Consider the following 26,292-nt stretch of genomic DNA (forward strand, 5'->3'; position numbering starts at 1 on the left):
CAGTGCTCAGAGACAAACTTTGACGACTGTCAACGATAAAATTCTCTCTCCCTGCAGGAGCCTCCTATCCCTCTCTGACACAGGTTTTAGCCGCATTTGAGCAACGTCAGTCAAACCCAAGGATTCTGAGATACCGTCCCTGGTGCCTCAGTGTCCCAGCCCAGAGGTTTGCCAGCCCCGAGGGGGGGGCCCACTTACTTCGAGGTTCCCGGGGTCCATCCACGGTGATTTTGATGGCTCTGTGGTACGTGGCAACTTGTGGTGGGTTCGTGAAGACCGTGATTGTCAAAGTGAAGCTTTTCCCTGTTGGAACACAAAAGAGAACACACAAAACAATGAGGTGATGGCCTGGATATATCTGCTGGGTAGTTGACCATTAATTTATGCTTTCCAGCCATCAAACTGGAAAGGTGGCACTTCTTGGGCACAAGTTGGTGGTTTTTCCAACATTCCCTTGAGTTTGGCTTTGCTTAAATTCCAGAATGCACACCTTTGGTATTTGTGTAAGATGTTAACACTTCGCATAGTTACACGGCTTCCGTTTAATCATCAATAAAACAACACAGGATCAAGAGAGATTCAGCTTTGTTTTCTTTCAAGCCAAGACTCCAGGGAACATGGGATCGGATTGGCTGCTATCCACTCCCCCAGAGCTGGTCCCCAAGGAGTGAAAGAAACTGTATCCATCTTTCCCTTTTTTTTTTTTCAATATATGAAGTTTATTGTCAAATTGGTTTCCATACAACACCCAGGGCTTCATCTTTCCTTTTTAACATTGCTTGCCCCTTCAAGGATTGGGAAAGACGGAGTACCTGAGTTTGGGAATAGGCTAAATTCAAATTATTCTCTCTGTATTTCAAAGACACTAATTACTGGTGGACTTTAAATATTATTATTATTTAAAAATTTTTCTTAACGTTTATTCATTTTTTTTTTTGAGAGAGAGAGAGAGAGAGAGAGAGACAGACAGACAGAGTGTGAGCAGGGGAGGGGCAGAGAGAGAGGATCACACAGAGTCCGAAGCAGGCTCCAGGCCCTGAGCTGTCAGCACAGAGCCCGACGCGGGGCTCGAACTCACAAACCGTGAGATCGTGACCTGAGCCGAAGTCGGACGCTTAACTGACTGAGCCACCAGGCACCCCTAAATATTATTTTTAAATGCTAGATGCTATTTGGGTACTCATGGGATTGGCCAGACAAAATTCACAGTCAACGAACTGACTTCACAATATGTAACTGACAGACTGAGATTCAATAAGGACTAGAGACATATACACGCACGGGGATTTCCACCCAAACACTTCACATACATGCATGGGATGCAAGCACCTTTTTATAACATATGTCTACCGCCATGGTTTTAGTAACTTTTAAAAACTATTTTAAAATATATATATAGCTCAGAATACAGTGACTAATGTATAAATACATAAATAACTAACACAACAGAAATATACCAACAATTAATATTAATAATATAAGTTAATATGCACATATATTGATCATTGAAAACATTTTTTGGCTAGGTGGTTCAAAGGACGAACTCTTGGTTTGAACTTGGGCTAGCTGACCTTTGGCAAGTCCCCAGACCCCTCCGTGCCTCAGTGCCCTTACCTGGAAAATGGGTACATATAACATTTTCTACCTTATAGGGTTTGGAGGAGGTTAAATGAGTTCATAAGAGTAAAATCATTAAAATGGTATCTGGAGCATGATATTTGAAGGTGTGCGTGTGTGTGTGTGTGTGTGTGTGTGTGTGCGTGCGTGTGTGTGTGTTGTGCTGGCTTTTATTATTTTCCTTTTCTGTTCCTCAGAGTTCCCCAACAGGATCCTAAGGTTTGACTAAGCATGGTATTTGGACCACCCACATCACTGCAGTGGGTCTCTATTTAACAGTTTCTCCTCTTAGTCATGTATCATGAAATGAAACCTAGAAGAAATGAAAGGCCCACCCATCCCCCTATCTGTTCCCAACCCACGTAAGACTCAAATTGTCTTCCTCCCCCAAGTTAGAAAGAACAGAGTATCTTCAACTGTCATGCACGTTTTCACACCAAGGAAAGCTACAAAAAAGCTCAGTAAAAACACAGGTGACCCTTGAACAACACAGGTGTTAGGGGCAGCGACCCCTGCCCTGTTGAAAATCCATGTATAACCTTTGACTCCCCTAAAACTACCGACAGCCTACTGCCTATCTGAAGACTCACCGATAACGTAAACAGTCGATTAACACGAATTTTGTATTTCAGGTATATTACACACTGTGTTCTTATCATAAAGGAAGCTAGAGAAAAGGAAATATTATTATTATTCTTATTAATGCTTGTTTATTTTTGAGAGGGAGGGAGAACACAGGGGAATGGGGAGGGGCAGAGAGAGGGGGGAACAGAGGATCTGAAGCGGGCTCCGTGCTGACAGCAGAGAGCTTGATGTGGGGCTCGAACCCACGAACCGTGAGATCATGACCTGAGCTGAAGTCAGATGCTTAACCGACTAGGCCACCCCCACGCCCCGAAAAGAAAATATTATTAAGAAAATCGTAAGGAAGAGAAAATATGTTTACAGTCCTGTACTGTATTTATCAAAAAAAAAATCTGCATGTACATGAACCTGCATGGTTCAACCCATGTTGTCCAAGGGTCTACTGCGTAATCTTTGGCCACAGCAAGCCAGTGATTCCTAATCATGAAAAGTCCCCAGTGAACCATCCCCAAGGATCTGCCTACAGTGTCTGCCCCAAGGATCTGCCTTCGCTGTCTACAGTGAAGCCTGCGATAAGAGGAACAATGACAAGTAACCACTGGATGCTGAAACCGGCTTCGTCCGGCCTGGCTTTGCAACCACAGTCAAGGCTGACAGGCCAGGCGGCTCTCTAGGGAGGGGTGCTGAGGGGCCTAGAGCACTGGAGGAGCCCAGGAGGCCCGGCCCACAAATTTATCTTCCCATCAGCTGCTCTTCTCTCCTGGAACCCAGAGAGGATCCCTTTTGGGCTTTAGGGATTTGCCATCTTTAGGACATCGTTCAAATGTGGCCAGGCGATACCCCAGATCACTTCTCCCCTTGGCATCTCGCTGAGGTAGGGGCGCGTGCAGAAGGGGCTGCTGGTCAGGCCTGGCGAGGAGGGCACGGCGATGTGGAGGGAGCACCCAGTTCAACTGCCCATCTGGGTCAAGGGAGCAAAGGCAACTATGGCCCAGGTGGCCCGTCCACGTGGTCCTCTGAGCCCTACGGCCATCCACCTTTTGTCAAGAACCCACAAAGTGGGGAGGCGCCCGGGTGGCTCAATCGGTTAAGCGCCTGACTTCAGTTCAGGTCTTGATCTCCTGGTTCGTGGGTTCGGGCCCTGCGTCGGGCTCTGTGCTGACAGCTCAGAGCCTGGAGCCTGCTTCAAGTTCTGTGTCCCCTCTCTCTCTGCCCCTCCCCTGCTCATACTCTCTCTCAAAAATAAATAAACATTAAGGAAAAAAAAAGACCCTACAAGAGGTATGGACCAGTATTAAGACTGGATCCCACACCAGCTATTAGGACCTTCTCCCCGATGAGCCCCCACCCCGCGTTATTTCTTGCTCACTCTTCTCTCCCCCAGCTGGACTCATGGCCACGGGATTTCCACTCTAGGGTCTGTCTTCCTCCAGCCCCCTGGCCAGCCTGTCAAGGCTTCCTTGCTTTGCCCATCCCGCCCCCCCCCCCTGCTGCTATGTTCCTGGTTTCAAAGTCGGGCTCGTGTTTCAGGCAGCCTCCCCACATCTGCCTCCAAAAGCGGTCTTCGACTTTGATGGGGACTGAACGGGTTTGTGGCCGTGAAAGCCCAAGGACAGGGATGGTGGTCCAAGACCACCGTGCCTTTCTCAGAGGAAGGTGGCAAAGGATGAGGTGGCAGCAGGTGGCTTCAGGGTAGAGGGGGATTGAAATGGATTAAAAACAAAAAAAAAAAAAGACCTTGAGGACACAAGCAGTGAGTAATGACGTGGCCCCAGGGACCCAGCAGGTCTGGGCGCATGAGGGGCCGCGCTGCTCTTCCTTCCAGAGGCTTAGATACGAGTTCATGTAACAAACGCTGTGACCTCTCTGGATCTCAGTCTCCTGATCTGCAAAACAGGGAGCCCAGGGGTCGTGGGATACCCACAAGGTCACTTTCAACTCACGGTATCTTCTGAGGACGCAGCCCTCCCGGCGCCCATGTTTATGTGCATGTGTGTGCCTACATGTAGCTGTGCCCCCGTGCGCCTCCCCCATCGCCTGTAGTGTCAGCATTTCAGGGTCCGTGAAAATACTGTATTACTTTTCTAGAGCTGCTGTAACAAATTTCCACAAACCGACGGTTGTGGGGTGGGGGGAGGCTTAAAACAACTGAAATTTATTGTCTCATAGTTCTAGAGGCCAGAAATCCAATATCAAGGTGTCGGCAGGGCCGTGCTCTCCCTGAAGGCTCTGGGGCAGAATCCTTCCTTCCTTGTCCCTGCTTCTGGTGCTCGCAGGCAAGCCTGGGCTTTCCTTGGTGTCCAAGTTCATCATTCAGCTTCTGCCTCTGCTGTCACGTGGCCTTTGTTCCCCTGTGTGGCTTCTGTCTCCAAATGCACTTCTCCTTATAAGGACACCAGTCTTTGGAGTTAGGGCCCACCCTCGCCCGAGACGTCCTCACCTTACTGGATTACATCTGCAAAACCCCTATATCTAAGTAAGGTTGCCTTCTGAGGTTCCCCGTGAACATGAGTTTTTAGGGAACATTATACAAGCTAGTTCAAACACCGAATGTCGTCAGAGTTCCGGTCTTGACACTATGACTAACAAGTTCTCTACAGGCACCTGTATATTTTACCCTCTGAAATGGTCCCACTCCCTTGGTAGCCCTAGTGAATCATCCTATCCCTTTTTTTAAACGTTTATTTATTTTGGAGGGCGGGAGGGGGGAACGCACGTGCCTATGAGTGGGGGAGGGGTAGAGAGAGAGGGAGAATCCCAAGCAGGCTCCGCACTGTCAGCGCAGAGTCTGACGTGGGGCTTGATGTCACGAACGGTGAGATCACCACCTGAGCCGAAATCAAGAAGTTGGACGCTCAACCGGCTTAGCCACCCAGGTGCCCCATACGATCATCCTAATCTTGATTTCCTAAATGACGACAAAGAATTAGTTTTTATAATATTGGCATTTTCAGATTTGTGTAGAACTTGCAACCTTTCACGCATTTTCCTCTATACTATTGCACCGGGTCCTCGGAACGGTCTCATGAAGTAAACAAGAGAGATTTTATTGTCCCTCGTCAACAGGTAGCAGAGCCAAGGCTCGGGGAAATTCCGTAACTTGCCCAAGTCACACAGCCTGTATACACAGCAGAACCCAGATCTCTCAGCTTTACACCCACTGTTCTTCACGTTGTCGTCAGGAAATCCCAAAACCCGATTTGCAAACTCAGTGACAGCAGCACTAGGCCCAAATTCATTAAAAGCCGAGCATTTAATGCCACCCCCCCCCCCCCACCGGGCAACCACAGACTGGCCTGCTTAATCGGGAATGACATCCAACCAAGGTGAATACTTGTGAAATTGCTGCCCATAATTCTAACTCTATCATTTTATTTACGCCCATCGTTTTATGTGCAGTCACAAGAAATGTGACCGTCCGTCCAGCAAGAGCCACTAGCTGGGGCGTTCTGGCCCCAGGAACGTGCTGTTCACGACGGTGGGGATATTCCGCTTGCTCCCCTCACAATGGGCTCTTGTTTACGGCTTTGAGCACCAGGACATCTGCTCATGACCTCATAGACGGAGGCAATAAGTGATGACACTTTGTTCACAGGTGTGTGTGACATTTTTCCACTCTGGGAAAACTCTGCCTTCGACTTCCTTGTGTTCTTCCGATCAGACCTGGCACCGAGCTTGATCACTGGCGAGAGTCGGCCAGTGGGCACCCGTGACTGCCGTTCGGAGCCTCGGGACCCCCCACGCGCTGCCCTTCACCACCTCCCGGCCCTTCTTGGCTGGCACCTGCAGTGGTGGTAGCTGCCCCCCCCCCCCCCCCACCAAGAGCACACGCGCTGTTAGCCGGATTCCCTCATTAGAATGACCTATGGGCCTGGTATTTGAAGTGCGTGGGTGTGGAGAGTGAAAGAGGCTCAAGTGTTTTTCTCAGCAGACTGTAGCCAGACTGCTAAGTCAGAGGAGAGCAAAGGAGAACGGACCGGCTAAGTAACCGCCATCCCCGAAAGTGGCTCTGCAGGATGGAGTGCGGGCCTGGGAAGACGGTGCTGCCGTAGAGAGAGCTGATTCGTTCACTCGTGTGGCCGGAGAGGCTCGAAGTTTCCCTGCATCCCTGGCTTTGGTGCCAAGAGACGAGCAGAGGCCTTGGCGCCCCGAGGTGCGCTGCTCTCGGCTCCCGAGGGGACAGGCGGCAGGCTGCAGGTGTCCCGTGTGGGGGTCCACGGTGGAGCGAGCGCCCAAGGGGCGCACAGAGACCTTCCTTCTCCAGCTCACAGGGACCTAACTCAAACGGCAGCCTCAGCTCTGGCCAGTGGTCGGGTTCCAGGAGGAACCGGTTTAGAAGCTCAAACGCTAGGACCGAATGAGGAGGCAGGAGCTACACGACAGGGGACGGAAGGGTCGCCTTATGCTCAAAAGCTGCAAAAGATAAGGCACTGAGTATATAATCTGGTGGACGAGGGCACACGCAGAGTGTGGGCCCTGAAGCCAGAAATGCTCGTTTCCGTATCTCTGCCACATGCTAGCCACCTGACCTTGAGCAAGTCACTTAACCTCTCTGGGGCCTCAGCTTTGTCATCCGTAAAACGGGGGCGACACCAGTCTTTCCATCTCATCGTCTCATTATGCAAGTTCAATGAAGTAACGAATCAGCACATACTAGTTCAATTATCGTTAAAGACGTGAGCAAGGTGATTCCACGAAGACGGAGGTGTGGGCGATCCGGGGAGGAGGAGCTGGTGACGAGGCACGTCGAGGTCTGATGGGGTAGGTGGGTGCCGGGCAGGGGGCACCCTTGAAGCTCCACCTGTTTTCCCCAGGAGTCCCAGCAAACGGAGGCAGAGCACAGAGGGCAGCAGACGGGACAGCGGCCCGAGCCCCGCGGACACGTCAGGAAAACTGCACGTTCAACTGGAATGTCAAGTTCACTCCTGCCCCGCCAGCTGGCGGTCTTCGTGAGGCACAACTGTGGCTGGCTGATCCGCCTTATAAACAAGCTGGGCCAAATGCTCCCCGGCGACCATGTGTCGCCCCCCTCGACGCCAGTGTGCGCATCCGAGTGCCAGGACAAAACACTAACTGCTTTATTTAGTCGGGAAGAAGGTCACGGGTGAGTCTTCCCCGACGCTTTCAGGCGGTCCCACGTTTCCAGGCCTCGGGCTGCTGACCTCTGACAGCCACCTGTGGTCTAATAAAGCCGCAGCTGGACGCTGCAGTTCCTTGTGGCCCCAGCACAGACTCCGATTCCTCACCGCATCTGAGAAGTAGTCAAACCCAGGACTGCTCCCCAAGGGGCCGAGGGCGGGGAGGGGAAGACAGGGCGTAAAGGCCGCTCGAAATCGTTCCTCGCCCACGAGTGGAATAGCAGACGCAGAAGCTGGGGCCCTGTCACATCACGGCAGTGTCCTCCTATGCCAATGGCGTCAGGGGCAGCTCTCTCAGTCCTGTCCCGTTGTGACTGTCCCTCCCTGGGTTTGGTTCGTGGGTATAGCCCATCTGCCTGCATTGGCTCCTCGGCCGCTGGGCTGTGTTTCTGTCACTCTCCTTGGGGTAGGTTTGGACCTGAGACTCATCTTCTCCTTTTTGGGCAGTTTCGCTGGGATGTGAAACTTGCCCTTTGTCATGCAAGGGAAGGCTGTCCGCACAGAGGGCCGTCGGCCGTGGGGGCCAGAAGGGGCAGGGGGCTGCGGGGACACACCGTCATGACATCTTTCACTTGCGTGGGCATCTCTGCGGGAAAACTGGCTGTGCTCACGAACTTTAAACACAAGTTTAGAACAGTCAAACGAAGGAAAAAAAATGCAGCTTTAGAAAAGCAAGAAAAGCCCGTGAAGGCTCAGGTTTTGCTCTTTGCAGATTCTGGAAATCCCAACAGATTCTGAAATGTTGCAGGAAGAGTTCTCCTTTTACTGTAGAGATTGTGCCGGGTCTATTTTTCATCAAGGATAACTAAGTATTAAAATTAATGCACCCTCAGATTCCAGGGGAAATCTGAACTGGGGGTATTTTTCACAAAGCACTTTTTTTTTTTTTTTTTTTTTGAGACAGAGCGAGCGAGCGGGGGAAGTGGGGCAGAGAGAGAGGGAAAGAGAGTATCCCAAGCAGGTTCCACACCCTGCCGGACGCGGGGTTCCATCTCATGACCATGTGATCATGACCTGAACCGAAATCAAGAGTCTAATGCTCAACCGACTAAGGCACCCAGGTGCCACACATTAAACATTTTTAAAAGATGCTTATTTATTTTAAGAGAGAGAGAGAGCATGCATGCAAGTTGGGGGAGAGCCAGAGAGAGAGAGAGAGAGAGAGAATCCCAAGCAGGCTCTCCGTCCATCCCAGTGTGGGGCTCGATCTCACAAACCATGAAATCATGACCTGAGCCATAATCAAGAGTCAGACGCTCAACCAGCCAAGCCACCCAGGCGCCCCCTACACACAAAGCATTTTTAATTTACATTTCTTACGTTTTCCACCGGAACAGCCGAACAGCCAGAGTTCATGCTTTTGCTCTCATCCATTTCCTCATCTAAACACCACTATTTTTGACAGGGGAGCTGTCAAGTGATTTACATGAGGATTTCTGGATAGGGTACAAATCCTTCAAGTCGCACAGAATTTCCTACTTTCTCTAAATTGAACCGAAATGAAGACGTCCGTGTGTATCCACATGCGGGCAAAGGGCCCTGTGTGTTTGCAGATGTGTTGATCTAAGGTAAGGGTACCTGCATCCACACGGGCAGAATGCAGACGGGGGGCCCATGCTGCTGGTGCCCCCCCCAAAGTCTCCTGACATGGACTTCGAACACAGAACTCAGTTTTCCATAAAAAACAGCATTGGCGGGGGGGGGGGGGGAGGGAGTGACGGATTGTTTGAAAAAAAAGCATTGTTTTACGTACAGAAAGCCGAAAACGTGCAGAGCATTTTCTCTGGAAATCTCTGGAAGTCGAGGACAGGGGCAGCATTTTATTCATCTTTGTGTCTTGTTCCGAGGCAATAAAAAAAGGTTTGATCACTGGATCAGTGAATTATCCCATAAACTTTCAATCTGACAGCTGGTTCTTTACGGCGTCCGATTTCACTTTGAAGGCGTGGCTTTCCTTTTTCGTGGCACCAGTGTGAGCTCGGCCTGACCAGGGGCATGGATGGGCAAGCCTTCTTCTTCCTGGAGAATATTTACCCAACCCCAAGGCGCCACGACACTCATGTGACTTTGCATTCCTTTCCCCGGATTTCACGGTCCCTCCACGATCTTCCCTTTTCTTTTGGTGTCACGGTTCCTGGGCATCTTGGTGGAGGAATCAAGTTTTAATCCTTTTAGCCCAAACACTTCCAAGACCCTGAACTGCGGCGGGGGGAGCCCTCTGGTTGGTGACCCAAGTCCCCCAGGGGAAATCGAGCCAGAGGCTTACATAGTCGGCAGGTGATCAAGGTAGCCTCGTCCTAGCCCTGACTCTGATAGTGCGATGGCCGGCTGCCTCAAGGATACAGCCCAACCCCTCACGACGCTTCAGCAGAGACCCAGGAGTGGACATTTAGAAGGGAAGGCAGCGCTGGGGTCTCCATTCTGCCTCCAGCCTTTCAGACCCCACAGCGGCTGCTTCCGGGAAGGCAGGTGGTGTGGCGGCTGAAAGAAGGGAGAAGCTCCAGGCAGGACTGGGGGTGTGGCAGGCAGGGCCCGGCAGGAGCGGACTCTGGGGACAACGACATTCACCAAATAGGATATCTACAAACTGGGTATGCACACGTCCGAGGCTGCCTGCGGGCAGAAATGGTGGTTTGCGGTCTCGAAGGCCCCGAGCCTCCTTTCCCTTTCTACATCTGCAAGCTGCCTATCTTTCTGCACTTTGTATCTGCTGATGTCAAGTCCCTGCCTAAAAGCATGTGGGCGGTTCTCCCTTTCCCTGGGACCAGGCCCAAGTCCCAGTGTGGATGGAGGTCCAGGCCTTGAGCCGCTCTCTGGGTCTCATCCTCCTCCAAAGCCCTCCCCAGATGGCCACTGGTTCCTCCATCTTCTGGTTCCTCCACGGGCAGGTGTTCTTGCCCGCCCTGTTTCCTCTGCTCGGACACTCTTCTTGGTGCCTTCACCTGACATCCTGAAACGTCTCATCGGAGACGGCAGTTTGTCCGGGAAGACAAACTTCACTAGGTTCTGCGCGACTGCTCATCTGCTTGACTGCCGGCCCCTCACTAGCTCCCAAAGGCTGCGGCTTCTCTTTGGCTTAATCTTTGTATCTCCAGTGGGGACCCAGTGCCTGGAACACAGTAGGTGCACAATGCATATCCGATGAATGGATGAATGGATGAATGGGGGAATGAACGGAGTGCCCTCATTAAATGACCTCCGGGCGTGGGGGTGAAGTCTCAGAAAAAAGCAACGGACCCTCTACTTCCCACACTGGAAGCGTCCGAAGCCTGTGCGAGACTTACCAATTAAAACCGAGAACACAAGGTCCACCCCATGTCAAAAAATCCAGCCAATGTCTGGAACGATTATACTACTGTTATTGTATTTACTTATGAATGTTTGTGAAACTCCCGCTGTGTCTCAGGCACTCTCGTTTTATGAGGTTCTTAGCAGGATAAAGGAATTCCTCGCATCCAGAAGCAAGAGTGGAAAACAGCCTCCTTCCTAAGTGTCTGATTCAGGGACTCACGTGCTGACCTGCTCTCTTCCCACCTCCCTCCGTGCTTCTCACGGCAGAGGGAAGGACATGCCCGGGGAAGCGGGATCTCTTCTTCCTGAGTCCTGCCACACCCACATCATCTTGTTCCCATCATCCGGACACCCTTCAAGGCGTGCGTGAGAGGCACAGCCATGCCCACTGTACAGATGGGGAGACTGAGGCCAGCACATCTTAGCGAGCCCCGCAGGCCTCGGACCATGCCGCGCTACCTCCCGTGGACCCACAGAATCACCGCGAACAGACGTGTGGGTTCTAGGTTGCCCCTGTAAATCAGAGGCACACTGACTGGGAAGCAATGGCTTCGGTGTAATGCAGAGCCCGTGGATTTGGACAGAACGTGAGGCGACAGTATGTAGTAAGATACTTTGCCAAGCAATAGCCAGATTAATTAATTCTCCATTTATAGATGGCCAAAAGAAAGTGCACGAACGTTCGCTTGCAGTTTCTAAAAATGCTGTGATACAACCTTAAAATGGCTCCCGGTGGAACAGCCAGCATGTCCTTAAGTACGGTCCAAGTCCAAGGCAAGCCGCCGTGGTACTACTATAAAACTCCCCAAACTTGGGTGGAGTCAGCAATTACCGTGCAGGAAGAATGTGACGCTCCTGGGTGCCAGCCGGTGGAGCCCAGCGACAGGACAAAGGGATTATTCTGCTTCATCGTGAAAATGCAGTGTTTATTGTTAAAATACGGTGGGGAATTAAAGGGGCATGTATGAATCCTAAATATTTGCATGCCATTAATGTTTGCACAAAAGACTTGGAATGGCTAAGTTGGGAGAACGTCTTTTCCCATGAAAAACGTGCCTCAAATTACAGCGCATATTTAATTCCGCCTCCGCCACCGCTCATCTGAGATCTCAGGACCCGCTGTGTATAACTCTTTCGCGACCCGAGACCTCCACGCGGCCGGTGAGCAAGGGGAAGGGTTGATGTCCCTCCTGGAAAACTTGTCCACTTGGATAAACAAAACAGCAGGTCCCCGTGGCTGTCGTTTGTTACGAGCTCACAGAGTTTCCATCATCTGCTCTGCAGAGTTCCTGTCACTGAAGCACATCTACCGAATGCGAGGCAGTGACTCCTGCCGTGTGTCCCTTGTGTCAGGACATCCTCCCTGCACCCACCCCCGCTCCCGAGGACAGGGCCAGAATCAGGCCCAGAAAGGTCAAGTGACTTGCCCACGGATGCACAGCTCCGTGCCAGCGTTCTGCATCCGGGGCGATCCCCTCCCCTCCCACCCCCGCCCCCAATGGCACTTGGTGACACGTGCAAACATTTGTGGCTGTCACAGTTGGGAAGGGAGCTGCCACCGGCTACTGGGGCGAGGCCAGGGATACTGCTAACCATCCGACAACACCCAGGGCAGCCCCACAATAATGAAAACTCAGCCCTAGATGCTGATAGTATTGAGGGTGAGACACCTTCCTCAGCCGAGAATCCAGAAAAGTCCGTGCACTAACCACGAGGCTGTACTTCCCGAAGAGTCTGGGAGCCGTCACTCGCCGGAAGACGTTTAAGGAGACTCCGCTCTGTGCCAGGCACTGAGGATATCACACGGTGCTTTTCTAGAGCAGGCTCAGATCTTTTAGGTTTTTGGAAATTCTTGGGGGTCCACCTCTTGGGAGCGCCAGGCACATCCTCCCGTCTTTTTCGTGGTGCTTGGGTCTCAGTTACCCCCGCAGTGTCCCCGTGCATGCCACAGCTGTTCTTGAGCTCTTTCCCCGGCGACCTTCACTCCAAGCACATGGGCTCGGCACGGCCCCCAGCGCAGATGCTGCCCGTGAACTCCCATTTCGGCAGCCAGCTATCTCTAATTATTTGACATGCCACAGATCTCCACGCTGAATCTGGGGGATGGTTGCTTAACTGGGGGGAGCCTAAAGGGGAGCGTCCGTGGGGCAGGAAAGGTAAGAGTGGGGGTTTCCACGTAGGGCTAAAGCAAGCCAACGGAAACCAGGGAAAGCACTCCCGGCAAAATTTCTTTGAGAAATTCAGCCTGCAGCCGACGCGACCTTGATGCAGTTAAGAACCCCTTCAGATGTTTTTCAAGTCATCTTTCCCTGAATCTCAGGATGGGAAACAAGTGAGAGCAGAACTAATGTTGGGGCAGGTGGGAGAAAGTTCTGGAAGAGACCCACCTGTCTGTCTGTGGTACCTGGGAACCCAGGGCCATCTCAGAGACGGCCAGCAGATTGGGCCCCTTCTCTGCTGCTTTACGTGTTTCCTCCGTTTTTTTTTTTTTTCTTTCCCAAGGTGTGCAGACCACGCCCTTTCTGGTGTCTGTCAGTGATGCATGCCAGGACTTTGCTTTCAGCACTTTTTAGTTCAAGGGGACACTAGCCGTTCACACCGATTCATGTTCCCAGAGTGGTGGATCTGTGGTCCCGGACTGCAGCACTGTGCGGGTGGGGGTGCTGAGCACTGAGAAGCCAGCAGGGTACTTTCACTGGTTCCCAGTCCCTACACCTGTGGGACACTCCTGAGGGACCGGCTGCAGTATGGGGACTCTTCCAGGAAGAGCTTCTCCTGCCATGTGGCCCCACACGCAGCCACTCCTGGCCTCCACACGTCCCCCTGCCGCCCGGGGACGTTCATGTTCAGAGATGGGGCCGATGCATGCATCTAGAACACCCGTAGGTTTTCATTTTTAAAATAAGACTTTACTATTCAGTGATGTTTCCGAATTTTATTTTTTTTACTCTCTGTGAGCTTTTGAATGTAAGTTTGTCATGTATTTTGGGGACAGGCAGAAAGTGTTGGGGGGTAGGGGGTAAGGGAGGCATTTTGCCACTTCTCATGAATGAGTGTGATGCTGGATGAGCGTTCTCAGTCTCAGCACTACTGACGTTTCAGAGGCGTGACTCCATTGCCAGTGTGTGTGGGGGGGGGTGGGGGGTGGGGGATGGGGTGGCGGGTTAGCCTGTGCACCGCAGGGTGTGGGGCCCCATCCCTGGCTTCCACCCACTAGAGGTTACCAGCACATCCCCGTGCCAGTGGCGACAGCCAAAAATGTCTCCAGATGCTACCGAGTGTCCCATGGGGGTCAAAACCACCCCAGTTGGGAACGACTGAGTGAGCCCATCATCAAAATGGATAAGCAGAAAGACGGATAAAATACCGACTGTGGCCTGCCCTGAGGTTTCCAAAGGCATGATGAAGACAGAGCACCTGGAAAGACCCAGCAGTGTAGGCACTGGAGATACACCACTCAAAGGGGCAGCCAGAGCCGTATCATGGGATGAGTTTAGATCCGCTTCTCATTAATTACAAATAACTAGGGCGCCTGGGTGGCTCAGGCGGCTAAGCATCCGACTTCGGCTCAGGTCATGATCTCACGGCTTGCGGGTTCAAGCCCCACGTTGTCGGGCTCGGCGCTGACGGCTCGGAGCCTGGAGCCTGCCTCGGATTCTGTGTCTCCCTCTCTCTCTCTCTCTCTCTCTCTCTCTGCCCCTTCCCTGCTCGCTCTCTGTCTCTCTCTCTCAAAAATAAATAAACATTAAAGAATCAAAAACATTAACAGTAAATAGATACTGACTGTACTCCACACAATAGTTTCAAGTAGAATGAAGGAAAAACAACCGTAAAGACCCAAAACCAGTGCCTTGAGCGAGCTGGAATGTTTCCACCTCCCAACAGGCCCATCCCTCGTCGCCTCGTCTGCTGAGATCTGATAAGCACACAGATCACCAGCTGAGCTCAAACGCCCATACTCCTGTGCAGTGCCTTCGAGCGAGCCAAGGAAAGTCTCCTTTGTTTGCATAAGGTGACTCAGTTAGGGCCACACAGCACCCTGAGAATGCCCGCCAGCACTCGCATTAACCAGACCCAGGAGTTTCCTTGGGTCAGGAGGCTGCGGGAGGTGGAACAGTCTACGGCTGACGCCACCCACACATCCTTAATGAGTCTGAAATCTCGAGGTAAAAGCAAGGGATTCATCTAAGTTGAAAAATCAACAGGAAATTTACTTCCATCTTCTTTGAGAAGCACACAGTTTAAGTAGCTTCTAGACGCACGCTTCCACACCAAGGACATCGCAAGACACCCGTTCTGGCTCCAGCAGCTGAGAAAGGCCAAGAGCCTCTCCAAGAAGGATGTGGGGATCACTTCGTGACTTACGGGTCCTCGACCCCCGGAAACCCTCACTAGAGGAAGTTCTCCGACAACACGTGGAGCTCCTGTGTGGCATCTGTGCCCGACAGAGGCTGGGGACACGCTCGAGTCCCAGATGAGCGCGGGGCAAAGCGCACGCCACGGGGAGCTCCGTTCGGAACACAGACCGAACGTACCTCTGCCGAGCGAGGGACTCGCATCAGAACTGCTGTGGTGATGGGGGCCAGGCGTTGCCTGAAGTCCAACTAATGTGTGTATATGAAAATGTTTTTCTTTTTTTGGTTTCTTTATTTTCGAGAGAGAGCGCAAGTGGGGAAGGGGCAGAGAGAGAGGGGACAGAAGATCTGAAGCAGGCTCTGCACCGTCAGCAGTGAGCCCGATGCAGGGCTCAACTCAAGAGCCGTGAGATCGTGACCTCCACCGACTGAGCCACCGACAGGTGCCCCTACAAAAATACACATCTTGAAGAGCCGCGATATGTCCCCCACGCCCCGACAGTGAGTCGGCACATTTGGAAGTATTCACAGGCAACTCATTCAATCTACGCTGCTCACTTATTAATTTTTGGTAATCGCATCCTTTAGCATGCGTGTAGTGCCAAAGATAATTTGGTCCAAGAAGGCTTTTCGGTGGGGCTACATGGGCACACGCACGCACACACACGCACGCACACACACGCACGCACTGACTGAAAGCCCAACAGATCCTTCAAAAACACATAACCTCTTCATACTGACAGGACGTGACTGTTTATAAACACCCCCCGAGTGATCCGAACTCGTTTTATAATCATCAACAGAAAGCAAACAGTCAGACAGTATATTCTCTCTCTTTTCCGACAAGTAATTTTTCTTTTTCAAAAGAAAATAATAACACAGAACATGCTCTTCCCTCACCAATCTTCTCCACCCTCTCTTGCCCCTCGCCAACCGGCACAGAAAGAAAATACAAAACTGATTTATTAGAACCAGAGCAGCGTCGCGGCCGTTGGCCGGACCGCTGTTTATGTCTATAATGCTTGCCGCTGAAACAGGAAGCTCTAAAAATCATTCAACCATTATTTGTCTCGGAGGCGCTTGCTGATTGAGAGTCCCCTGTCCCCACCAAAAAGAACTGCCTTGGCCGAACGCAAGCTGGCTGGCACGGAAGGGGTGGAGGGCGGGTGAAGTCCAGCGTCTGCCCACCAGCTCTGAAATATTGCTCAGGCCATTCACTTCAATTTCAAAAAACCGTCTGACCCTATCAGCAACGTCTGGCACTTTGTAACACCAGCGAGAAAACCATGAAGAGATGAATTCTGAAACTCTATGCTTCAGGCATAAGCAGTTTCCAAGAGGGCTTTTCTCCTTGGTCCCTGCCACGTCTTAACAGGACAAGGACCACCAGTGGTGACAGTGGTGGGGGTGCTGATGGGAGGGCGGGGGAAGGAAGGGAGCAATCGGCTTTAAGAAAGTGTTGCATCCCCTTTTATTGGCAAATGTGAAACAGAATGAGAGAGCTGATCTCTAAAGATGAATTCCAGGGGCGCCTGGGTGGCTCAGCGGGGTAAGTGTCCGACTCTTGGCTTCGGCTCAGGTCGTGATCTCACAGGTCGTGAGTCGGAGCCCCGCATCGGGCTCTGCGCTGAGGGTGCGGAGCCTGCTTGGGATTCTCTGTCTCTCCCTCTCTCTCTGCCCCTCCCCTGCTCGTGCTCTCTCTCAAAATGAATAAGTAGACTTAAAAAAATTAAAAAAAAGAAAAGATGGATTCTACATCAGATCATGGACACGAGCTTTCGACCTGTCCGTCTAAAGGAATTATTTGCTAGGGCTTTGCAGGGCTTGGTGTATCAGAAGTTAAGTCTTTTTTTTTTTTTTTTTTAATCCATATTTGCCCACAGTGAAGTCTGAGAGCAGATTTCAGTGTGTGTACATGTATATATATGCTCATACACATATTCAATATATATATACTAAACATATGTATACTAAGTACGAATATAAATATATATAATATATAATTTTTAAATGTAAATAGCAACTGAGAAAAAAAGGGGAGAATGGGAGAGTTGATTTGAATACACCTCGTGTCTTTTTTTATATTTTCTCCAGGAGATCTGATTACCAGCTTATTATCTTGAATGTTACCCATGGAACAACTCTGGGGTTGTCAGATAAATTTTTCCTACCCCTCTTAGAGGACTCTGTGATGCAAGGGAGAATGACTTGGGTCCTATGATAATACTGTGAATCATTCGGACCATTTTTTTCCCCATAAAGATGCCTCTCTTTTCGTTCAGGATATCAGGACAGTTTATCCTCTCCTAAAGGTGCCTTCCTTTCGCGTCAACCGCAGTCTTTCATTCATCTGAACGCAACCTCCTCATGCTGTTCTCCAAATAATGTAAAATAACTTAAGAATGGAAGTGCCTTACGTAACAAACATTACATAAATACGCAATAACTCAGATAGTGACAGGGTAAATATTCTGCCTGGGAAGACATCCAGAGCAAGGACATAATGAAGGAATTTCATTTTATAAAAGCATTGGGAAGGGGTAACTGTTTTGAAAGTGGAGACTTAAGTTGCCAGGGAGGTCAACATACACATAAATTCCTCCAAGAAATTAAACCCCATTCTAACAGCCCAGAGAACTGGGGACCTCATGGGGGCTGAGCATGGAATCCACACTGCAGGGGTGTGGGGGAGTCCAGGCATTCACTGAGATGAGGCTCTGACAAAATGGGCCCCTTCCCCTTTCGAGGGACGGCACGTGTGCATACCTGATGGCCTTCAAAAGGTTTGGACCAGCAGTTCGAATGGGATCTATTTTCCTAATTATACAAACCAGGTCCTGGCTATAATAAAAACAGGTGTTACCAAAACACACAGGGTGCAAGAAGAATGCCTTGTCTGTTCACTTATTTATATTCCAGTTATCTACTATGTGCAGCCCCGTGCTAGGCTGGCCCTCCAAGGCAAGTTTCAAATTCACAGATTCTTGGCTTGGGCCGGGGCGGTCCACGGATCCCCAGAAGGTGACCACAAACGAGCCTCAGCAGTCCTGGAAAACGAAACTGTGCGGGGGGGGGGGGGGGGGGGGGACTCCGAGTATAAGCGCATATGCGTATTTTTTTTCCCTTGGGAGAAGGCTTCCAAGGGATTTTCAAAACTTTCTGTGATGTTCCCAAAAGATTAAAAATCACACTCTTAGAAGTTAGAAGGAAATTTACACTGGATTCTCTTCCCTCGTTTATGATGTGGTTGATGATACGGTCTGGTAGATTTCGTCTTTGGTTCTAAAATGAATTCACTAAAGCCGGTATTCCCTGATTGATCGATTTCTTTCCAACTGACTATGTACTCCAACAGGGACGGAAGCACTCACAGACCTCATTGCTAAAATTTCTTAACTGTCTCTCAGCTGCAGCCACGCTATGCTTTCCTGTAACTGCAAATGTCAGTGATCCCTGCCTCAACTGCCCATGTAAACTGATGGAAGCGACTGTTAATTCACCTCGCCAAAGAGAACCTCTTTTGACCCTGAACTTCAATTTTCCGGAGGTGAGGGATGGTCCCAGAACTTGTGGTTAAGTGAAAGGTTCTGAACAACAACCTGTGTGCTCTGCATAACCTCTCCTCCCCTGGGAGCTGCTAACTCTTCTTCCATTGTAAAGGAAGAGTCCATTTCTATGGAGACACCAAATCGAAGGGAGAAACTCCCAAAAGGGAAGTATACCCTGAACGAGAATTTAAACTGGCAAGGAGCAAAAGGAGGGAAGGGGAAAAAGAAAGACGGTTCAGACTGCTGAAGCCTTCACCAATATTTTTTAGGGGCCAGTGTTGTCAGCAAGGCCTTAAAAGCCGGAAGGGCAGGTTTCCCCAGTTGCACTGAACTTGAGGTTAGACGTTGTGTGATCCTGGATATGAGCCAGCACCCAGACAGATCAGTTTTGTCGAACAGAGAAAAACCCTTCCACGTCCAACCTCTGGCGATTTCTGTGAGGTTTTCCAATCTGCATGGACTGGCAGCTGGTAAAAAGAAAAGGGAGTTTCTTTTTCTACCCTTCGTTTGGAGCTGAGCACCAAGCCCTTTTGAGAATCCATCGGATCTGTGCTGTTTGACAGAATGCGAAACTGGCACAGAAATGTTTGGACGAGCCAATAGCCAGGACCTTCTCGGCCACTGTGGTGTGTTGATGCCAATGACGTGTTTTCAGGCACATTTTCAAAACCAGAAAATGAAACAGTAAATAGCCTGAAGATCGCCTAAGAAAACGTAATGACACTTTTAAAGGACAAGATTCAGTGAGGAAGATTAAGGCTAATTGTCAAAATTAGTAGAATCATCTGCTCTCTTCGTAATGGGAAGCAAATTACAAAAAAAAAAAAAAAAGATCTGGCAGGCTTCGATGTTGACACTTCCACTCGAGAGAGTAAAATCAAGTTATATTTTATAACTATGGAGAGACATAAGGACACAGAGTCAAATGGGGCCTTTTGACAGCCCGTTTTGTTTTGTAGTACTGACTAAAAACAAAACAAAACACACACACACAAGCACACAAATAACTCAAGACCAACAATCTACAGGATAACCATAATTGGGTCAAATGTGTAATTAGGGCTCCTATATTTTGGATTGCTTATTATCTCGCATGGGAAGCGGAGCCCATTCCAAACAGATATTGTCCCTTTATGGCATTTTAATCGATTTTCTTGTTCCAGGTTATCAGAAGACAGCCCGGCCTTGGTTCCAGCTATTTCACTCTCTGGGTTTTATGCAAACTCTAGGGCATTCTGGCACGAATCAGGCAGCCAAGTGCAAACAATCCACACCTTGGGGAAACAGTTCACTGTTCCCCAAGTAAACACAATCACCTATTAGTCACCCACTCAAAACAGAAATGGCCAATGGGGGACAAGAGACCAGCCCTCGATGCCAGAAAAGGAAGCATGCTGCTTTCAAAATCTCATTCTTTATGAGCACCGACTAACTGCATACTGCCTCAAAGCCACTACAGCGCTGCTTGTGGGGAAATGTCACCGGCATGATCCGTTCAAGTTTCCCACACTTTTATAACCCAAACCCAACACGCAGACCCCCATAGACGCGCACTACGATAACAGGACTTTCTCTGGAAATGCAGTATCGTGAGACTCAGCCACCGTTCCTGATAATGCACATCCACAAGAATTGAAGTGAGATGGCGAGGGAGGCTGGCAGGCAGGCCCCAGACAATAGATAGGGCCTTTGTGTTTTATTGGCTTCTCACCTACTCGGCCAGCCACTCATCTGAAGCCTTCGAGATGTTTTCTAAACACACATCTCTGAATCATAATGTGAATTCCATTTACTGAAAGGCGGGGACTTTTAATATAACAAGTGAACCCATTTAATGACTTTATGCTTTTATACATTACAGCATCTCTCATGCTTTCCATAAGTGGATATAATTTTCTTTGCATTACCCTATTATTAACATAGTTAGTATTATGAACATATGTATTCAATCATGTTATCTCTTTTTTTTTTCTTTCTCAACCTAGGATGCTATTTTAAAAATGCTCTGGACGGCTAAGATAGCAAAAATGATTGCCCCCAAAAGCAACACACCTTTCCTTCCCCTCTTTGACTAGTCAAACACAGATTTTCTTATATTTTGCAATGTCTTTATAAAGAGTAACGATTACTCTTATGTTTAAATGTCCATTGGTTATACTTTAATCTTTTTTTTAAATACAAGAGTCGTCTACTGTTGTTCAGGCCCTTATCGTGACTTTTATTATATTCGAAATAACTTGTATGCATTAGGTTATTCATTACTATATCGTGAAAATGAGGTTTTCAAAACAAACTCTCCTTCCTCTTCAATTAAACTTCTAGTACTTACTGCTATTTATAAAATATGACTTCAGTTCCCACAATGCAGAGAAAACACAATATTTGAAAATAATTGGAAACCAGAGGGGTTTACGGGCCAAAATTCCTCTTTCTGCTCTAATACTTCAGTAATGGGCACAGAAAAATAAAACACACAGAACAGTTCCTTTGGGTAATCCAGTCTTTAACACATTAGCACGAAAATGTTAACTGGGTCTGACCCCTCCCCCAAATAATAAGGCATCCAAATGACACGAAACAAGGAAGGTGGCAAAACGCCATCAAATCTACCAAACCAGAAGGATATCAACACCGTGTCTTCATATTTTGCCATAAAATGGTAAATTTGAAACCACATTTCAGTAACCATATATTGCATATCCCTTAAAACGATCAGAAGTGCTCATCTGAAACTTGGTCCCTTGTCACAGACAGCTCATGGAATCTAAGTTAGAGGCTTCTATTGTAGAGATTTTTGATAATTACCAAGTTGAGAACACCAGTTGTACGATCTCAGTTTCCATGATGGTGAGTTTTATATTTTTAAATTTTGGTGAGGACCTGAGGGATTTCCTTGAAGTTCACATTTCACGTTTTACATCTTCCAAAGCAGTTTTAAACCGGCTCAATAATAGAAGGCAACAATGAATCTTGAAAACATATTAAGTTTTAAATAAATATTTTTGAAAAGCTCGATGTAGTGATAAGAACAAGAAAGACTATTTCTGGGGGGGGGGAACTTCCATCACGGAAACTTCTAGAAGGTTTTGAAATTTGGGTCTGTTGCCATGTAAATACTTGTGTTTCAAGTTCAGTTTTGACGGATACATACCTCGTCCACTCCGACCGACAAACCTGAGGTCATTGAATCTTGCAACTTGGTTTTTCATGGCTGCGGTGGCATTTCTCAGTTCGGCTGAGTAGTTTTCGTCATTGCCTGCCATCACAGTGACCAGAGTACCATCTGGGACATCCCCCAGAGCCACCACCTAAACACCAGCCAAGGGACAAACGCAGACATCAGAAATGTTACAAACGTTGGTGTCTCCGGTGTAGTAATTGCTCTAAAATTAAACGTATATTAAGTGATCCTTTTTAAGTTTGCAAAGGAATAGCAAAATGACAGAAAAGTTATTCATGGGAAGAATTTCTTTGAATTCCATTATGCAGAACTAAATATAAATTTTCAAGTCCTAAAACATTCATCTAATAAAGCCACATCAGGTCACATGGCACAGTTGGAAGGAGACTGAATGCGGCCAAGGCTCTGGAAAGCTGTGCCTTCTCACGAATGCAATCATCTTACTCGTGCACATCTGAGAAACGCAATATCTTCTTTTTGTGACTATATAACCTAACCCATTTTTCGCTTGTCCAGACCTCCATTGATGGGCCTAACGGGGCCAACTTTGCTTTTAGGTGTTCAAACTTATTTCTGCCAAAATTGAATTCGATCATTACAACTGAATTGTTGACCGTTCTTGAGGGACGCTGTCCCTCTGCAGGTCATCTTTGAGACCCCCTGCTCGCTTCTCTTATTCTGATTGTCAGTAGCAGGGAATTCTGGCAGGCAAAGGAAAAAAAAAATCAGAAGTGTATCCTTTATTACTAATTCCAAAATCAACAGACGTCAGAGAAGAGGGACTCTCCCTGTTATGTGCTGCTCTGAATTCAGGAGTGGAACTAGGTGGCATTTTTATACCTGTGGGTCCCCCAGACGTGTCCCCTGCATCCTGATAGTTGACTGAGGTTTTCCCCAAACCCAGCTGACCTTGAAGAGGAGTTCCGCTAACGTAATTGCATAGGAATGGATTTCCTAACAGGGCTGGTGAACAAGACTGGTAGATAAGTATTTTTGATGCTCAGGTAATAAAAAAAGCAGTAATTTCCAAGGTAAAATGCTCTGAAGACAATGGTGTAAAGATGCTTTGTGCAGTAGTATCCCATCATTTGACCCTTCTAGAAACTATTTATTGGGGTTAGACAACTATTACCAGCTAAATTTCCATTGCTTCTATTTTTTTAAAGTGGTCATAGGACTTCCGATGAAAATACCCCAAGTTCTATCGTTTCTGATATTCCTCATGGTACTTTCTCAGTCAGTAGTGCATTTGTGTTAATCATGCCAATCATACAGTCACTTTTTTCATACTGTGTTTGAGTTGGAACAGCAAAGAATTCTCTAGGGATTATTTCTTCCCTGTGTTTTCTACCTCTTCATTTTTACCCCATTTGGGGGTTAATACCTATATTTTCGACCCTCTTTTCCTGTCTGCAAAAAAGGCTGCCATAGGCTCCCTGATAGCAAAGCCATGGTTTCTCGAAATGCCCATCTTCGTGGCCTCCCCGTGTCATCCAAGTGACCCTCCATTGCTTTTGTGCCTTGGGATGCTTCAGCTCTTGGGCTCTGAGGAGTCTGGCAGGGAGGACAAGCCATCTCACCACAAGAGACTATGGGACCGGGAGAACCAGCCCACACAGCAGTAGGTAAGCACATTCTTCATCTGTCTTAGCACACTTGCTCTCTCAAACACCGTCTGGGCCTTTTATCTTTCTTTCTAATCCTTTCCATCCCAACGCTGGGCATGTTTTCTACGAAGGAGATTTAAAAACACAGCTATTTATTCCCCAAGCACCCTCTAATTAGATATTTAGTTCCCATTAGAAGCGTGTTTGTTGCCTTTTAATTAAGAGCAGTAATATGACAATTCCCTTTTGTTTCGAAAACATCATTGAACTAAATCTCCCTGATCAGTTATTTACTTATTATTATTATTTTTTTTTACCACTTTTTCTATTCCCACAAAACGTGCTTGCTTTATTCTGCTTTTTTCAGTCTCTTAAAAATTTTTCCACTTTTTTTTTTTTTTCTTCACTATTTTCACTTCCCTCTGTAAAATTAGCTCACAGTGTTGAAATGCTCTCCTGGAACACATATTTTTACTTCCTCGTCCCCATCTCCCTGTGATGACCCGGCTTCTCTATTTTAATCCAACCTTCAGTAAGTATACAAGGACTGTATACTTGATTACACGGTTTTCAAACTCAATAATTCGCTCTTGGGGCAGAGTCTGCAAAGAGGTTGAAGTAAGTAAATTTGTTGCACAGCTTCCCAAACGTATTCTAAATCACCTTCCTCCCCCTGGCTCCTCTCACGATGCTCCGCGCCTCTCTCATCTTTCCAAGACTATCTTTGTCAGTAATTTGGCAAACTTGTGAGACCTTCATCAAGCGGAAACAAATATAGAGTAAAATGATCATGGTGGCTAAATATGAAAAGGTTGTTGATGTTGGAATTTAAGACCAACAAAATTAGGAGTTTAACTCCTACCCCTCCCTTTCTAAAAAAAAAATGCAACAAAAGTCAGAGATCTTTGGGTGCCTGAAGATCATTTATTTGGTCTTTTATTGATCTCAGAGGGATTTTTTTTTTTTCTTTTTGCTTTTGGCAGGAGGAAAGGGGAGAATATTAAATCCGGGGAAATTACAGTAATAACGTATAACATCTAATTGTTAACAAGCCTACTTAGCCTAGATAAAAAAATTAAAAAATTAAAACTAACACGTCTGCTAATTTTATACAGATTGTGTCACTGATAGGCAATAAGGAGAGAATAAAAAAAAAAATCTAACTTCAAACAGAAAGAAAGAAGGAACTGGAATGAAAAGCTATAAACAATAGGTAAGGAAACACAAACATTTACATTTAACACAGACCAAACAGACAAGAAGGGACTTGCTGGCCAAAGGATATCTCATATTTTGTTTTACTTCTCTGTTTTTAAAGTATCAGGAAGTTGGGCAAAATATCAGCCCTCCTAGGTACTCTAGTGGATCTCCCCACACCGCTCTTGGCTGGCCCGCTCACACATTCAGACTGGCATTTTAAACAACTCTAATTAGGTTGAAATTACAGTTACAATTCATTTATTTCAAATCCCTTAATTTTCCAGAGTTTCAAAGAAAGCTGTGCAGTGGAACCCAGAACTCAGCCAAGATGACATTTAATGCATGCCCAGGGACTGAAGTCTTGCCGATAGAAACATGACTTCTTTCTTTCTTACAGAAAGTATATGACTATTAGCATCCAAAGCCTCTGAACTTGTTGAAGGCATGTTTATGCCTTCGGACCCTGGTGAGCCAGGGCCTAAACAGACTGTAATATTGCAGTATTAAAAAAAAAAAAAAAACCCTAAGTCATCTAAATAGCTTTTTTAGGCTGCTTCTGTAAGTAGTGGGTAACACGTAGCAAATTTAAGATTTTCACAGTAGTAAAATATGTATCTTTTCTATGCTAAAAAATAAAGGTGTTCCATGGGAAAAATGAGGGGGGGGGGAGTTACATTTTTGGGGTCCAGGACAAGCAAATAGGCATATTTTAATCTATTTTAAGGAAACTTCGTAATCTGAAGTCTCCCTTCCATTTCAAACATTAAAGCAGGGGATTTACACATAGGATTTCGGAAGGCTAGTAAAGAATCACTTACATGCTCTTTTCATCAATATCATCAGACTTTATCATTGGTTCACATTTTCTCCTCCATATTACGGGGAAAACAATCATTCTTTACTGATTAACTTCTTAAAGAGATTGTCTGGGGCTTATTTAAAATCCACATTTTAAAGTAATAATGTCTACGGAAACTCTCTGGGAGGAAGGTAGGTGGCTACGTGGAGAGCGGAGCCAGGGATACACAGGGAGTCACGTTTTGAAGGCTAGCTTGCTTTCCCCCCCTAACCTTTGAGCTCGTTTCCTCGCTGGAAATTCTGTCTGCTCCTTCGGTTGTGCAGGGAGCAGGCTTCCTCCAGGAAGAGGCCTCTCTTGATGGGGACGCAGTGGTGACAGATACTACTCAAGTGGCTACATTTCTGCAACGTCCTTCCCTTTCCCCTATCTGTCCTCAAGACCCACTTGAACTTTTTTCAAGAGAACTCTACATGGGTCATTTAGGAGTCTACCAACGATCACTCAGTAAAACAAATGAGATTGAAAAAAAAAAAAAGTGAATCGTCAAAAGTCATTTTGAAAAAGAAATCTCTTTGGTTACTAAGATTTCTGCGAAAAAGAATTCCCCGGGTGGCTCATCAAAGCAAGTTCTAGGATTTTCTTTCCAGGCTTTTAGAAGAAAAAAAAAATATATCCATATATATATATTATACATTATATATATATATATATATACATATATATATACATATACATATGTATATATATACATATTTAGAGTAGCTTGAGAAACTATATCACTTCACCCCCTGAAGATTATTAATCACTTAGTGTTTTGATATATTTGGGCGTTGGTTCCCTGGAGGAGGAGGGGACATCCAGAAGAGATTCTGATTTCACCTCAAAGGAAGACACAGGGCTCTTACAACCCACTCCCTTGGTAGGTCAGGGGTATTGGGTTTAAATGACCCTTTGGCTGATTATCAGCCTGT

The 26,292-nt window shown here is 47.6% G+C and overlaps 1 protein-coding gene across 5 annotated transcripts in view; it reads right to left on the bottom strand.

The window, feature by feature from the left end:
• Nucleotides 1-26,292, bottom strand: part of RUNX1 (RUNX family transcription factor 1) — a 254,223-nt gene that overhangs the window by 63,486 nt on the left and 164,445 nt on the right. For all 5 annotated transcript variants that reach the window (XM_047099262.1, XM_047099260.1, XM_047099261.1 and 2 more), the window contains 2 exons: nt 21,686-21,842; nt 199-303 (listed from right to left, as the gene is read on the bottom strand). In XM_047099262.1, coding sequence (XP_046955218.1) covers nt 199-303; nt 21,686-21,842 — 262 coding nt within the window. The remainder of the gene's footprint in view (nt 1-198; nt 304-21,685; nt 21,843-26,292) is intronic.

This window comes from Lynx rufus, unplaced genomic scaffold, assembly GCF_022079265.1.
Source record: "Lynx rufus isolate CCGP_SWC_20201006 ecotype Redwood Valley unplaced genomic scaffold, mLynRuf1.p SCAF_5, whole genome shotgun sequence".
In the NCBI taxonomy this organism is placed as follows: domain Eukaryota; kingdom Metazoa; phylum Chordata; class Mammalia; order Carnivora; family Felidae; genus Lynx; species Lynx rufus.